Source organism: Hyperoodon ampullatus, assembly GCF_949752795.1.
Source record: "Hyperoodon ampullatus genome assembly, chromosome: X".
Taxonomy (NCBI): domain Eukaryota; kingdom Metazoa; phylum Chordata; class Mammalia; order Artiodactyla; family Ziphiidae; genus Hyperoodon; species Hyperoodon ampullatus.
Genome location: NC_136913.1, coordinates 133,359,084 through 133,377,142, shown reverse-complemented (window position 1 = coordinate 133,377,142; position 18,059 = coordinate 133,359,084). Strand labels below are relative to the sequence as shown.

The window sequence follows — 18,059 nt, the reverse complement described above, 5'->3', positions numbered from 1 at the left end:
ATATTCAAGGCACATGATTAGGCTAAAAAGGTGACTAGGTTTTACAGACCAATTTGTTCTTTCATTGGGAAAATAGTCAAATGTAATATAATTTCCATTTACTGGCATTTATTGATAAATAAATGCAATTAGATCTAAGGCAGCAAATGCTGTCCTTTCAGATACACACCAAAAGTACACACTAGCTAACAGATGCCAGAGTAGCCAAAGCAGTATGATTACACTCCAGTTTTTTTCACACTGCAGTTACATGGATGTTAGCTAAAATGTCTTGTACTGTTTCTATGTATCATACTGTCTACTCTCAAGTTTCCCAAAAGAATTCTTCAAAACTAGGCAGATTAAAGGACTTACTAAACCACAAAGGATGCTCAAACTACTATTCAACACCAGTCAAACCCAAACCCTGGAGTTGATTGCTGACTATATTCAGTTTGGGCTTTTCCACTGTGGTTCTCTTCTTTTTCTTTGGTGAGCCAGAGGAATGTGTCTCCTCACTCCTTCCACTACCCATTCTATTATCTATACAATTGCCCTAAATACCCACCAAAGAAAAAGGAATATGTAAAAAACCACAACCTTCAACAATATGTAAACCACCGTCTTCTCAAATCAACTGCAATGGGGAAACAGAGGCTATCAAGCTCTGAGAGGTCTGTGAATGATCAAAACTTTCTTCCTCAAAGTTAATAATAGGCAGACAAGGATAACTCTGTTTGCTTCTAACAGGCTAGCAAAACGTTCCCCATCTGAGATAAAATGTTTAATACTTTACCTGCTTGGGCTCCTAGAAACACCAACAATTAATTACAATTCCCCAAATAACAAGAATTTTCCATGTATTTTATTTTCAAGCACTTAAAACCCTTCAAAATCAAAAGACATTAAGACGAGATGTTAGCAATACTATCTGTCTCTTAAACTTTTGTGTGCACAAAGGTCATCCATAATTTCAGTAGACAGCTCATAAGACAGGTGGTTTCTACCTTGGTGATAGCTTTGTGCAGTTATAAACAAAAATGTATCTATAAGTAGATGACACTAGTTAACAAACCAAGAAACAAAATGCCTTTTTAAGGCTACTGCTGCAATAAATGGTTCAGTCTGAAGTGCACTGGAATAAATTGGTTGATAGGACAAAGATAAATCTGGAGGCATAGAAGAATATTAAAAAAAAGAGAGAGAAAGAAGAGGGTTGAAGAGACTGGCAGACACCATCTCTCAGTATTAAAAGGCTTGAATCACACGGATTGCTTTTAACTCCTTGTTCTGTCGTATCCTTGGTTAATGATAACTTTTTTATTTCTTCACACAGCTTGGCCATGTAAATCCACCACAGAGTGGTGACACAATAATATAGATGAATACCTGGGGTGGGGGCAGAGAAGGCAATTTTATTTTCTTGAATCTATCATAGGCTCCTAAATAATATATAAAGACTGATGAACAAATATTGGTTCCATTAGAGTGGAGTTGTGTAATAATACAATACACTAATGAAGTATTTTCGAAGACAGAAGTGGAATTAAAATGATCTTTTTTGATATAACCCACATCCACTTGAATTCCACTGTTTTCTTTTCCGGTAGGGAAAGCAGTGGGGTTGTTTCTCTTCACTAGGAAATAGGCAGAATGGAACTATATAAGCAACTCTACTGATAACATCATTGTCATAAAGATCACAAATTAGCATGATTCCCTTAAGTATGATTTTATAATTAAGTACATTTTTAGGTTTTTGCACATGGATTAATTTTTCATTATTAGGATGATTAAAAATATTAAAAAGCATGAGTAGACTCTACATCTGTATCACCTATGAGCAAAAATGTTGCCATGAACCTTTCAGTGGATAACAATGATAATTATAATTACCCAATTATAAGTAACACAGCAAAAATACTAGTCCTAATAAAGATGTACTAGTGTTTTAGGACTCAAAAACAGGATACACTATATGATTCTGTTACGTGAAGTCCTAGAAGAGGCAAAACTAGTCCACAGAAAAAGAAATCAGAACAACGGTAGCCACTCAGCTGGGGGTGGGGGTTGACTGGGAAAGGACATGAACCGTCTTTCTGGGTATGAAAACACTCTGTATCTTGATGAAAGTATGGGTTACACAAATGTGTGAATCTGTCATTGAACTGTATGCTTAAGATATGTGCATTTTCCTTTAAGTATCTCAATTTTAAAAAGCTTTAAAAATTGAAAAAACAAAAAAGAGGTATTAGCTTTTTAATTATGGTATTATAATTTTAAATTATGATATTCAGCATGGCATATGCTTGCTCAGATTACTACATTCCAAAAATAGATTCATTGTAAAATTTAGGTTCACTGCATTAAATCAGTCATTTTGTTCTGATTTAAATTGCAACTTTCTAAGATCTTTAAGTGACTGATTTCATTACTCACACACTTAGAAAAAAATACATTATGAATTACATGCTCCCTACCTAAAGTCAGCAAAGTGTTTTTCCTTACTTCTCTACAAATGTTGGGGGTAGGGGTTATAGAAAATTCTGGTTATTAATAAATAGGCTAAACTACTCATCATATTCACATAAACACAGATATTCCAATTTGATAGAAACTTGCCACAGCTAAAATATAAGGATTTTTAAAGCTGAAGTACAATATATTAGGTGACAACACCTTTTGGTAAAGAGTTGGCAAGTTGGCAAAGTACTCTGCATGTAATAAGTAATCAATAAATATAATCTGAATTTAATAATAATCTACCTTTATAACTCAATCTAAATTCCTAGACCAAAGAAGGAGGAAGAAGCTAAGCTGAGAAGCCAAGAATGTGCCACCTGAGGATCCTGAACAAGGGGACAATCAAGGCACAATTTCCAGTATAACATTAATAGAGCTATAGCTGTCCTTCTCTGTTAGGCAGGTCCAGCTGTCTAAGGTGGAAGACCTTCAATAGGGGTCAAGGAGAGGTGGAGCTGAGTCAGAGATATCTGCTAGGAGTTAACTTTGGGCATCTGTAAATGAAAAGAGGATGAGGAGGAAATGCTGCTTTGCCAAGACACAAACTACCCCCAAAGCAAAACATCCCTCCCCCACTCCTTAGAGCAGCTCTCAAGCTTTTGGTTCAGGACTTCTTTACACTCTTAAAAATTAGTGAGGACTCCAAAGACCTCTTGTTTAGAGGTGGGTTATAACTATCAACACTTAACCATATTAGAAATAAAAATTTAAAAATATACCCATTACATATAAACATAACTAACTACATTTCTGTGAGGTCAGTTTTGTGTGTCAACTTGGGGAAGCTACAGTGCACTGGTATCCAATCAAACACTAATCAAGGTGTTGCTGTAGTCTGTAGATGTGATTAAAGCTCATAAATCAGTTGACTTTAAGTAAGGCAGATTATCCTACATAATCTGAATGAGCCTGATCCAATCAGCTAAAAGGCCTTAAGAGTGGAGCCAAGGTTTCCTTGAAGAAGACCTTCTGCCTGTATATACAGGTTTGCTCCTGCCCCTCAGGTCCAGCCCGCCCTTCCTGCCCGCCTGCTATGTGGATTTTGGACTTGCCTAGCCAGCTCTTGCCACTGCAGAAAGTAATGCCCTGTGATATATCTCTGAATATATATCCAGACAAATTCAAGGAGAGAGTATATTTGTTAACAAATACAAGTTCCATGAAAAAAAAAGTTAAAATAAGAATAATCAGAGTTCTTAGAAATTTAAAGCATGGCTTTAAAAAATTACACATTTAAAAATTAATTTTTAAAAAGAAGAACTGGATAGCAGAATTAACAGAGCTGGAAGAGTTAGCTGAATGATTCACCCAGAATGTGATGCAGAAAAGGAGTTTAAACATATTAAAAAGGTTACCAGACATGCAGGATAGTTCAAAGAGGTCCAATATCTTTTTATATTGGGGTTCCAAAAGGAGGACAGCATACAGACTACTTTTTGTTTGTTTGTTTATTTTGATGTGGACCATTTTTAAAGTCTTTATTGAATTTGTTACAATATTGCTTCCGTTTTGTGTTTTGGTTTTTTGGCCACGAGGCATGTGGGATCTTAGCTCCCCAACCAGGGATCGAACATGCACCCGCTGCATTGGAAGGCAAAGTCTTAACCACTGGACCGCCAGGGAAGTCCCTAGACTAATTTTTATATTCATAGACAAGGGTAAGTAAGTAAGTATTAGGAAACTGAACTCACCATGCATTAAAAGAATACTACATAATGACCTCTTAGTACTTATCCCAGAAATGAAAGAATAGTTAATTATTAGTGCTTTCATTAATGTCATTCAATATATTAATATTAAATGTAGTTATTATCAATTCATTGGGTAGAGAAATACCATTTCTTAAAGTGAAATGCCTATTCCTGATAAAAAAACTTTTAGCACTCTAGAAATAAAAGGTTCTTTAACTTCACAATAAAAGTAACAAGAATTCATAGTAAATATCACTCATAAATATTAGAAGCATTCCAATTAAAACCAGGAACTAAATAAAGATTCCTACTGATACCACAATTATTCAGCACTGCTTGTAAATGAAATATGTGTGTGTGTGTGTGTGTGTGGTATGTGTATAAATAAATGATGAGGTTAAGATTATTAATAGACAGTATCATAATTTACCTATAGCAGGAGTCAACAAACTACAGCCATTGCCTGTGAGCTAAGAATGGTTTTTGTATTTTTCAACAGTTGTTTAAAAAAAGAATATGTGACAGAGACTGTATGTGACCTGCAAGGCCTAAAATATTTACTATTTGGACCTCACAGAAAGTGCTGACTCCTGATCTACAGCACACAGAAGAATCAACTGACAAACTATTACAACTAATAAAAATTATGCAAGGCTGCCAGAAACAAAACAGATGAATTAGAAAAGAGAATACAGAAACAAAGAAATAGAAAACAGAATTAACTAGAAAACAGAAATATTATTAGAAAATATTCACTCAATTAGAAAATGTAAGTTTAAAAGAATCCCATTTCAGCAGTGAGAAAACCATTAAATAATCAGGAATATCTGGAATGCCTTAAACGACTACTTACATATAAGAATTCTCAGTGGGGAAATGGGGTTTAAATAGGGACACTATGTCACAGTAACTTCATAGGAAAGCTAATCCCTGGTCATGTGTTTTACCATTAAAAGTTATATGTAGCTCATTTCAGAGTGCTCATCATTTTTTTTTCAGAGTGCTAACACTGAGAAAGAATTCCAGCACCTAATTTCTTAGAGATTGAAAAATAAAATCATATATTAAAAGGACAAAAACTTACAACTGATATGATGATGATGATGATAGTGAGCTTGAGATTCTTCATACACATGGCTCGGGCAAGATTTCTGCTGGTTGTTTTGAAGGTGACAGACTAGGGGGAAAAGAAAGCATGAATTGTTTGATCCCTGGCATTGACTACATGATTGATTTGCAATAATACCTGCAAAACTTTTACTTTCATTAAATTCTGTTTCAATGTTTTTTACCCCTTCCCTCTCTTCACAGGTAGAGACTGGCCATTCATAATCAATAGTTCCACAAAGCAGGACTCTGCCACATATATGGTAAGCAGTATGAGCCCACTAGAAAGAATTCCCTCCTTTTTCTTCTCCACCACAGCAATGCATGTGATGTTGAGCACGAGAAGTAGTTCTTCGTGATAGGAGAAAAGCCTTTTCATCTTCATGCTTCCAATAAGAAAGCATGAGCTAGTTGGGTGCAAACACATTTGCCTATTCGGCCCAGTATAATCCTGGCATTGTGAACCATAAGAACCTGTTCAATTTCCATAGGAAGATATGTATTTACTCGTATGAGGGCCCAAACCCAAAGAACTTCACTCCTTCAGTTATCCATTTTCTGTTGCAGCATCAATTTCTCAATATCTACTAAACCATTCCCACCAGGACACAAGCAGTTTAAAACAAACAAACAAACAAACAAACAAAAATCCCTAAGAGCCCAGCAATTCCACTCCTAGGTATATACCCAACAGAGATATATGCATAAGTTCATCTAAAGACATATACAAAAATGTTTCTAACTGCACTATTTCTCTAATCTCAAGACTGGAAACAACCCAAATGCCTACTAAGTGTACTGTATCGTAAAGAATTTAACCTTGCCCAAAAAGGGATCTGACCTTTGCTCTCAGCTCCTGGGAGGTACCCTTTTCTTGCCTGGGGGCCATGGGCTAGCCAAATAGTAACAATGTGATTTAGTGCAGGGACTAGTCACTCTAGAAAGCCCAACTATATGATTTAGGATAGGGGCTCTGGGTCTCTAGAGGAGCTAGAGACTGGAGACTGAGATTAAGCAAGTAGGCAATCAGTCAATCATGCTTATGTAATGAAACCACAATAAAAACTGAAAAATGAAATAACAAGGTCCTACTGTATAGCACAGGGAACTATGTTCAGTATCCTATAATAAGCCATAAAGGAAAAGAATGTGAAAAAGAATATATATATATATATATATATATATATATATATATATATATATATATATATATATATAACTGAATCACTTTGCTGTACATCAGAAACTAATGCAACATTGTAAATCAACTATACTTCAATAAAAACAACAAAACTGAACAATGAAACTTGGGCAAGCTTCCTTGTTGTACAATGCTCTGTGTATTTTGTGAAATAAAATTCATATTTTATGGCAAGACAAAAATTTAAACATAAAAATTTTTCTCTGCCCTTTGGCCTCCTCTCTCCCCACAATGTGCACTGTGTATCTGCATTATGCATTGACCAAACCTTCCCCATCAGCAAAAACTCCTGCTCAACCATAAAGACCAACATTCTCCCAGCACCAACAAGACAACTTAAAGATAACATTCCTTCTTAATCTTGTAAGGGGTCACAGTGACACTTAGATCTGGATTGTGTAAGTGTCAATAATATGTCATTTAATGTCCAGTCCTCTGTCTCAAAAGCCTTATAGAACTGTGACTTGACTTCTAACGGGCGGAACAGTTCTCTGAGCTATCCGAGATGCTCTTCCCTGGTTATAATTCTCAAATTTGGCTCAAATAAAATTTTCCATTTCTTTCTTAGATGGACTGATTAATTCTTTGTTGACAATGTCATCACACATCTATGCTGGGAGAGTAATGAGTCCATGGGGAGAGAACAACAGAAACCGTGGGTTTGTTACCTCCCCAACTCCACCCAATATGCTGCTTCTTTTGGCTGAGCTTAATCTGTAACCTTTGCCTGTAAAAAACCATAACTATAATAGCTTTCATAGAGTTCTGTGAGTCCCTCTAGTGAGTTATCAAACCCGAGGATGGTTTGGGGAATGAACAAACTTGCAGCTGGTGTCAGAATTGAGGGAGGCTTGGGGACTGTGCCCTCTAAACTGTACATAGTTGGTGAACTTCTCAGTTGCCCAAACTCTTTTCAATTACTCAAACACTAAGTCACAATAAAGACTCCAAGAAGGAAGAAGATAATATGAATAAGAAAAAGTAGTGAGCAATCAAACTAATAAACCTAAATACAGTTATGTGATTCAACAGGTTGGGGTGAAGATTTCTCCACAATCCTCAGGTCAGTATTTGAACACTGATATATCACCTGTTTAAAACCAGTTCAACTATAAAGAGCAATTGTTACACCTTATCAAAGCTTCCCTTGGGGATGGGTGGGGGTGGGTGTAAGTAGAAAATAACAAAAATATATAAAAACCCCTGTGAGAATGACAAGGGCAAGCTGACCAGCCTGATGGCCTCTCCACTCCATGTAGATGGTTTCACTAGCAGCTGATGATGCACTAAAAATGGGCAAAGGACTTGACTAATTTCTCCCAAGAAGATATACAAATTGTCAATAAGCACACGGAGGATGATCAACATCATTAGTCCTTAGGGAAATGAAAATCAAAACCACAATGACATACCACTTCATACCCACCAGAATGGCTATAATAAAAATATGGAAAATAACAAGTGCTGGTGAAGATGTGGAAAAACTGGTATCCTTGCACATGTTGGGAATGTAAAATGGTGTGGCAGTTATGAAAAAATGTTTGGTAGTCCCTCTAAAAGCTAAACATAGGATTACCATATGACCCAGCAATTCCACTCCTAGGTAAATACCCAAAGGAAATAAAAGCAGGGACTTGAATGGATACTTGTATGCCAATGTTCATAGCAGAATTATTCATAAGCACCCAAAGATGGAAATAACTCAGCGGTCCATCAACAGATGAATGGATAAATAAAATGTGGTATATCCATATAATGGAATATTATTCAGCCATAAAAAGAAATGAAGTCCTGACACATGCTACAACATGGACGAAACTTGAAAATATGATGCTAAGTGAAATAAGCCAGACACAAAAGGACAAATAATTGTAGGATTCCAATTATAGGTCTCTAGAATAGGCAAATTCATAGAGACAAAAAGTAGGTAAGAGGTTACCAGGGGCTGGGGGGAGTGGGAATGGGAGCTTATTGGTTAATAGTTACAGAATTTGTTTGGCATAATGACAAAGTTTTGGACATAGATAGTGATGATGGCTGCATAACACTGTGAATGTAATCAATGTCACTGAATTATACACTAAAATGGTTAAAATGGCAAATTTATTATATGTATATATTTCACCACAATTAAAAATTATAATGTAATATGCCAAAACCCATTGAACTGTACACTTTAAATGGGTCAACTGTATGGTCTGTGATTTATTGATCATAAATAAATAATTAAATAAGGATGTTAGAAAAACCAAGAGGTGATAAAATGAAACAATTTTTTAAATATTTGAATAAACAAAATAAAAAAGAGGAACAAAGAGGACAGAGCAAATAAAAACCAAAGAGCAACATAGCTTACTTAAACTCAACTCTATCTTTACATTACATGTAAGTGGAATAAACATTTCAATTATAAACATACTTTATATATTAAGCAATGTAGAGGAAAGCATGCAAATGTTAAGGAGACACATGAAAGACATAAAAAAGATCAAAATCAAACTTGTAGACATGAAAAATACACAAAATGGGAGTAACAGATTACAAACTGCAGAATAAAAAGATAAGTAAACTTGAAGACACTGTAATAGAAACTATCCTAAATGAAACACAGAAAGAAAAAAGACTGAAAAAAACGAACAGAGCATCAGTGAGCTGTGGGGCAACTTCAAGTGCTTTAATGTACACATAATTGGAGTCCTAGAAGGAAAGAAGGACAGAAAAATATTTGAAGAAATAACAGCTGACTGTTTTCATAATTTGATAAAAACTACAAACCCACAGCTCAACAAACCCAGACCTGAAGAAACATAAAGAAAACTGCACCAAAGTATATTATAATCAAATTTCTTAAAACCAATGATAGAAAAATCTTATAAGCACCCAGAGGAAAAAAAGACACATTATATATGTAAAAACAACAGTGGAATTTTTGTCAGAAACAATATAAAAGACAGTGATGAAACATCTTTCAAATATTGAAAGAAAAAAAATAATATAGAATTCTATTCTGTGAAAATATCTTTTAAAAAAGGAAGTGAAATAAAGACTTTTCAGATATACAAATACTGAAAGAATTCATTACTAGCAGACCTACACTACAAGAAATGTTAAAAGACATCCTACAGGCAGAAAGAAAATGTCACCAGATGGAAATATGGGTCTACACAAAAGAATGAAGAGTTACGAGAAATATTAACTACATGGATAAATGGAAAAGATGTTTTTCTTATTATTTAAATATCCTTTGAAGGTTATATGTGTAAATAGAAGTATGACAAAAATAGCACCAAGGCCAGGTAAAAATTGGAGGTATACTATTATAAGGTTCTCATACTATTTGTGATGTGGGATAATACCACTTGGAGGTAGACTATGATAAGTTAAAGCCTTATACTATAAACCTTAAAGCAATCACAAAATAACAAAACAGAATAAAAGTGCAATTTAAGACGTACTCATTAATGGAATAGAAGGCAGAAAAAGAGAGTGAAGGGAACAAAGAACAGATGGTAAAAAAAAAGGGAAACAAATAGTAAAATGGTAGATTTAAAACCTTCCCACAAAGAAAACTCCAGGCTGAGACTGCTTCACTGGTGAATCGTTCCAAACAGCAAAGGAGCAAATAATGTTGGTAACACCTAAACTCTTTTGGAGGATAGAGAGGGAGAGGTAACATTTCACAGATGGGGCCAGTATATCCCTGATACCAAAGCCCAAAAAGAAAAATAAATTATAGACTAACATCCCTCATGAACACAGATACAAAATTCCTGAATAAATCAATAGCAAATCCAATAAGGTATTATATAAAAAGGATACTGTATCATGATCTTGCAGGAATGCAAGGTTAGTTTAACATTCAGAAATAAATATTAGTTTAGTAAGTTAGGTTCAGTCATATTAACTGATTAAAGGAGAAAAACCACATAATATTCTCAATAAATAGAGAAAAAATATTTGATAAAATTCATGAATAAAACTCTGAAATGAGGAATTGAAGGAACTTGTTTCACCTGATAAAAGGTACCTATTAAAAATCTACAGCTAACAACATAATTGTGAAAATATTGAATTTTTCTCCAGAAGATGTGCTTCATTCAAGAATGTCCAGTCATGACTTGTCTTCACTATTGTGTAGAAGGTTCTAGCCAGTGCAATAATACAAGGAAAAGAAATAAAATGTAAGCACCTACAAAAAAGCTCGTAGAACTAGTAAGTGAATTTTGCAAAGTTGAAGGATACAAACCAGGTCAATATACAAAAATTAATTTCATTTCTATATAATTAGCAATAAATATTGGAAAACAAAACTTTAAATTTACAGTAGAATGCAAAAGCATGAAATTCTCAAAGGTATATTTCACAAAATATGTGCAAGACTTGTACACCAAAAACTAAAAAACACTGGTGAGAAAAATTAAAGAAATCCTATGCAAAAGCAGACATATGCCAGGTTTATGGATAGGAAGACTCAATGCTGTCAAGATTACCAATTCTCCTTAAATTGACCTATCAGTTAAATGCAATCACAATCAAAGATACAAATTTTTTTAAGGATGGAAAATAACAAGCTTATTCTGAAACACAAACGGAAATGCAAAGGACCTAAAATGGTGAAGACAGTCCTGGAGAAGAACATAGTGAAGGACTTAGGGAATTCTATAAAGCTACAGTTAGCAATACAGTGTGGTACTGGCATAAAGATAGACAAAGAGAACAATGGAACAAAATAGAGGATCCAGAATTAAAGCCCCACAGAGGAGAATGGATAAATAGTGGTAGGTAGACTTATACAATGGAATATGTAGTACAAAACAATAAAAAATAATAAATTATTACTACATTCAACAACATGGATGAATCTCATAGGCATACTGGTGAGTGAAAGGGGACATACGCAAATATATAACATACGTTTCCATTTTTCTATACATTTTAAGAACGGGAAAAACATTATCTAGGGTGATATAAGTCAGAAAAATTACTTCTGTTGGGGATTATTAACTGGAAGGGGCTTGAGGCTGCCTTCTGAGGTGTTGATAGTGTTTTATATCTTGACCTAGGTGGTGGTTACATGGGTATAAACATATGTAAAAAAATAACTGAGCTGCACACTTATTAAAAGTAGTACATTTGCTGTACTTTATTGCATTTGTTATTCCTCCATAAAAAGAGGCAGCAGTTAGTGAGTACCTTTTGTTAATCTGGGTGATGTAGTCAACAAAATTAAGAAAGCTTTTTTTGGAAAGTGCAGACTATACTAGTACTGGTCAAACACAGGCCACTCCAGCTAAATAGGGTCATCTTCAGGGACTAAGGATACCTAAGAGATAGATTCGAAGTACAAAAAAACTTGTCATCAGATCTACAATCAGAAACCTGTTTTCTCTCTTTGTCCCCAAGCAACGGTTTACAAAGTGAGCCATTATAAACCCTGGTGTCTTAACTTCCTGTATGGTGCCACTCTTCCTCCAATTTCCATGTACTTTGGTGAAAAAACTATTATCCTCCTAAGACCTACTGTTAATAGATGTCTCTGTAAAACTAACAATAACAATAAACCTTTAAATAGCTCTTACTATGTATCAGACACTGTGTTAGGGATTTTGCATGCATTGTGTGCTTTAACCCTCAAAACACTATGAAAAGGATTCATCTTCATTTTACAGATGATGATGACTGAAGCATAGAGAGTTTAAGTAACTTGCCTAAGGTCACACAACTAGTGAGTGACAGAGCTGGAATTCAATCCCAGGCAACCAGACTCTAGAGCTTGTGCTCTTAACCACTACAATCTACCTGTCAGTAAGAATGAAAAAGATCACTCACTGATATCTGTTTCAAGGGGTAAATTTCTACTCTTCATGTAAATTTGTAATTGTGTAGACCCAAATTGTAACTGATCTCTGCTGTCCTTCTATTCACTGTATATGTATCATCTTTCCTGAAAACTTTCATCCACCAACCAGATGGAAAATGCGGAGACACACGTAATTGTAGCATAAGTAGATTACAGGGACACATCCTTCCCTATCAATCTCTGCCTCTTGTTTAATACAAAAAAAGCTCAAGCTGTCACGGTAAGCAAGAAAGTGGCTGAACTGTCTGATTTTTAGGATCCATAATGGGTCACAACTGTCCCGCACTTTTGTTTTGTGTTTTACGAATATACAGAGAACAGACTGGTATATGTAGCTAAGGTGCTAAATTATGTAGGCATCAAAGCTTTAAAAAATTGTTTCTTTATATTGAGTACGTTTTCCAAATGAAAGCTTCCTTAATGGCTATTAATGGGTTGTGGCTTTTTTCTATGCCTCATTGATATCCTCATGATCACAACGTAGTCACACAATGGGGGTTAGAACGAAAAAAAAAAACCCACTGAAGTATTGAATTTAAGACATTTCCCTATTATATTAGCCATCAACCACAGTTTCTCTAGTTTACACCCTGGAAAAACATTACCATATCCCATACTTACCGAATCCACGAGATTTTCTGTTTTATCTATCAATAATTCCAATCTTTCGCCTCGCTGAGCTACCAGATCTGAAAATGTTGGAAAAACAAAAAATATGTTTATATTACAAATCTACTAATTTTGCCTTTAAGCCAAATCTGATTTTAATTATTGTTGGTATTCTTGACAACTCATATTTTCTATGGAAGCACTTATATCTTTAAGTAATGAAAGACCTTAGTAAAGCTTATCAACTAAAGTAGGTGTTGTCAGTTTTTTTGTAAAGGGCCAGACACTAAATATTTTAGGCTTTGTGGGCCAAATGGTCTCAGTTGCAATTACTGAACTCTGTCAGACATAAACAATACATAAATGAATGGGCATGACTGTGTTCCAATGAAACTTTATTTAGAAAAAGAGACCAGATTTGATCCAAGGGCTGTAGTTTGCAAACACCTGAATTAAGGGTATAATCTGAGACTAAAAACAAAAAAAGAACCTTCAAAATAAATGAGAGTTGGACATTTCCAGAATTGCAGTGTGAGGAGCTCCACAGAGCTTCTCTCCAATAAAACCACCATAACTGGTAAAAATTATAAAATCAAACAAAAACAATTTAAAGTCTCTGAAAACTGTGAATGTCCTAAGGGCATACAGCAAATGAAGAAACACTTACACATGAAAATCAATGAATTCTTAGTAAGAAAAGTGAGAGTCTATGGCATTTGAGACATGATCTACTCCATGCTTCAGTTCAGTGAGATGGAAGCTCTACTCCTGGCAAATAAAGCCTGGGAGCGCTCTTTCCCCTCAGGTCCCATTCAAAGGCTATGCTTTGCCCCCAGGAGGGGCAACTCATCAGCATTTATCCTCCTACCTCACCCCATACCCAGGTCCATAAGGCAGAAGCTCTATTCCAGCATGGCATGACTGGTAGGTGTGAGGCTTCCTCCATCTACCTAGCCCCCATGCACAGGGCAGAAGCTCTACCGCAGGTGGCAGGCCAAGAATAGTGGGCTCTGAGTGCCCCTGCCCTGATGTAACTCATAGAGTAGAGGTTCCACACTGGGAGAGGCAAGCCAAGAAAACCAGGGTTACCCAGCACTCCACTGGTAGGGCAAGGGTGTCACTCCAAGAGAAGGAGTCCACTGTCCCTATCCATAGCTCCAGAACAGTGGTTCATAGATTGTTCCCAGGGGGAAAGGCAGGACTTAAGAACAGAGAGCTTTCCTAAGAGAATAGACTTTATTTGGAACAGAGTATGGGGAAGTTCAAGCCTAAGGGTGCTGTCAAAACAATGGAAATTTGAGAGATAAGCAGTTACAGTAAAGCTGGGAGCTTCATGAGAATAACAAGCTAAACCATGTGACAGCTAGAAGTTTAACAGAGAGTACCTGGGGGAAGAGTCAGCTAAGAAGAACCCTCCTGAGGTCAGAACAAATACCTAAGACTGGCCTCAAACACAAGGGAATGCAAATCTAATTAGATCACTGGAGGACTTTATGTATGGGAAATTGTCAGAAAAATAAAAATGGAACAATTAGTCTGCAATTAATGGAGGCTAACAACTGGGTGAGGTACCACAGAGGCAGGCTTAATAGGGAGATTAGGAAAAGAAACAAGAGAGCTGTGTCATTCCAGGGTGACTATGTGTATGTCCAAGGCTGTTCCCTCTGAGAGGTGACATTAGAGACTGCACACTGTGGGAGAAATAGACTTCAAAGTAAAAGTGCAGTCAAGTCACTAAACAAATAAACCAGCAAACAATACACCCTAGGGGTTGGGAATCAGTACCCAGAGTTGCTACATTATCGAAAATGTCCAATTTTCAAAAAAAGTTATGATATGAAAAGAAACAGGAAAGTGTGATCCATACACAGGAAAAAGAGCAGAAATTAGAAACTTACTTGGGGGAGGGGGAGCTCAGCTGCTTCACTCAACAGTGAAATGAAATTAGATATCAATAACAAGGAAAACTTATGGGATGAAGTAAAATCAGTGAATAGAAGGAAATGTATAGCAGCAAACACCTACATTACAGAGAAGAAAAATGTTATAGACTGAATTGAGTCCCCACAAATTCATATATTGAAGCCCTAACCCCTAATGTGATAGTATTTGGAGATGGGGTCTTTGGGAGATCATTAGATTTAGATGAGGCCATGAAGGCTTATGATGGGATTAGTGGCCTTATAAGAAGAGACACCAGAGAGCTTGCTCCCTGTCTTACTTCCAGCCATGTGAGGACACAGTGATAAGGCACCATCTGCAAGCTGGGAAGAGAGTTCCCATCAAAGCCCAACCATGCAGGCACCCTGACCTTAGAATTCCAGCCTCCAGAACTGTGAGAAAATCAATTTCTTTTGTTTAAGCCACCCAGTCTATAGTAATTTTTTATAGTACTCTAAGTTGACTAAGACAAAAGATCCCTAATTAATAACCTATCATTCTATCTTAAGGAACTGGAAAAAGAAGATCAAACTAAATCCAAAGCTAACAGAGGGAAGTAGATAATAAACATTAGAGCAGAAAAAATATATAGATCATAAAAGAAAAATAGAGAAAATCAATGAAACCAAAAGTAGGTTTGAAAAGATCAACAAAATTGACAAATATTTGCATAAACAGACCAAAAAAAGAGAGAATACTCAAATTACTAAAATAATAACTATCAAATTCATAGAAATGAAAGGGATCCTAAGAGAATACTATGAACAAGAGTATGTCAGCATATTAGATAAATGAAATGGATACATTCCTAGAAAGACACAAACCACCAAAACAGACTCAAGAAGAAACAGAATATCTGAATAGAGCTACAACAAATAAAGAGATTGAATCAGTAATTTTTAAACTTTGCAGAAAGAAAAGCACAAGCACAGATGGCTTCAAGGGTGAATTCTACCAAACATTTCAAGAAGAATTAACACCAATTTTTCACAAATTCTTTTAAAAACAGAAGAGGAGGGAACACTTGCAACTCATCCTATAAGGTCAGTATTACTCTGGTATCAAAACCAGATAAAGATATCACAAGAAAATAATAGATCAAGATCTCTTATGAATAAAGACATAAGAAGTCCTCAGTAAAATACTGGCAAAATGAATCCAGCAATATATAAAAAGGATTATACACCATGATGAAGTGGCATTTGTTTCAGAAATGAAAGGTTGATTTAGTATTCAAAAATCAACTATTGTAATGTTTTAATAAAATAAAGGACAAAAAACAATGTGATCATTTCATTAGATACAAAAAAGGACTTGACAAAAACCAACACCTTTACATGATAACTCAACAAGCAAGAAACATAAGGGAACTTCCTGAACCTGACAAATGGCACCTATGAAAGAACCACAGCTAACATCATACATAACTGTGAAAGTCTTTCTAAGATCAGGAATAAGACAAGGATGTCCACTCTTGCTACTTTCATTCAACACTGTACCAGAGGTTCTAGCCAGGGCAATTAGGCAGGAGAACGAAATGAAAGTTATCCAGATTGGAAAGGAAGAATTAAAACTCTACTTTCAGATGGTATGATCCTATATACATAAAATCATAAGGAACTATTAAATGAGTTCAACAAGATTGTACACGATCAAAATACAAAAACCAACTGTATTTCTATACATGAGCAATGAAAAATCCAAGAAAAAAAGAGAAAAATTCAATTTACAATAGCATAAAAAAAATGGGAACAAGGCAAGAAAGATGTTGGAAGAGAGATACTATTAAAAAGAAATTATTCTGGCACTTGTCAAAAATGGTAAGAAAGACTTTATTCAAGACTATTGCAATAGGGGTCAAGATTATTGGAATAGGGGAGAGAGACTGAGCTCAACTCTGAATATAACAAGGACAAGTGATGTCAGCATCATAGTGGCATAAGATATTCCTTTTTGTCCCCCCTTTTAAACAACTAGTTAGACATCCATCCATGAACAAAAGTCCCTCTGTTAGAGTTCTGGGATCCAGGTATGCCAAGGGACCTGGGAGGAGTCTCATCCACCTGTGCATCAGTAATAGGCAGAAAGACCATTGTATGAGCTGTGGAATCAGCAGGACCAGTGAACCTGCCCCAATCCCTCTTGGCCATGGTTGGGTTGGGGAAAACCTGAGGAGTACTGACTTGAGCAGGCACACAAGGACAAAAGAGAATTTGTAGAACTCCAGCCTTGCTGAGGGGAGATTCTAGCATGCTACTGGAGCAAAACAAAACAAAACAAATTTGAGGCTGGGACCTCCATGACTGGGGGAAGGGAAGAAATTAGTAAAGCAGGTAAGAATATCAATATTAAAGGGATATAGTTCCTGATGACTGTGTTCAGGACTTCAGTGGAAAGTCCATCTGTGAGCTTCTGGGAAACCCTCACCCAATGATCCCCTCACCAGTCCCACAGTCACCCCCAATGCCCAGAGTGCAAGACTCACACCTCCTCCCACTCTCCGGCCAGCTCCTTATATGTGCTCCTGAGTTCAGTGGCAAGAGCAAGCTCCAATAAAAAAGTGCTCTCAAAATATCTGACCAGGGTCTATGTGAAAGGGAGAAACCAAAAACTTGAACTGTAGTGCTACATTCTGAAAAACAAAAGAGAGGTTCTAGCAGACATCCTGGTGAGCTGTAAGACCAGACAAGACATAAAAGCTTAATAATTATGCCACAAGAGGGAGCAAGAAGCATGGAGCAGGTATATCCACACAAGGTCAGAGAAAACCCCAGATATAACAGGATGTATGAACAATATTTCCCACCTGAAGGCAATTAGCAAAGTTTTGAGGAGGTGTCTGCTACTTCATATGTGAAAGCAGTGACACAAAACTCCAAGGAACATGAAGAATCAAGGAAACATGATATCACCAAAAGGTAATAATCATTCACCAATAACCAAAATCAAAGACATGAAATTTTAGGATCTAGCTGATAAAGAATTCAAAATAGCAGTTTCTAAAAAAATTTTATTTATTTATTTATTTATTTATTTATTTATTTATTTATTTATAGCTATGTTGGGTCTTCATTTCTGTGCGTGGGCTTTCTCTAGTTGCGGTGAGCGGGGGCCACTCTTCGTCGTGGTGCACGGGCCTCTCACTGTC

General features: G+C 36.0%; 1 protein-coding gene across 1 annotated transcript in view; it reads right to left on the bottom strand.

Moving 5' to 3' along the window:
* Positions 1-1,258: 1,258 nt before the first annotated feature.
* Positions 1,259-18,059, bottom strand: part of VAMP7 (vesicle associated membrane protein 7) — a 65,322-nt gene continuing 48,521 nt past the window's right edge. Inside the window, exons 6-8 of the mRNA XM_079728309.1 lie at positions 12,983-13,050; positions 5,278-5,370; positions 1,259-1,368 (exon numbers count right to left, since the gene is read on the bottom strand). Of these exons, the coding sequence (XP_079584435.1) occupies positions 1,300-1,368; positions 5,278-5,370; positions 12,983-13,050 (230 nt within the window). The 3' untranslated portion in view covers positions 1,259-1,299. The remainder of the gene's footprint in view (positions 1,369-5,277; positions 5,371-12,982; positions 13,051-18,059) is intronic.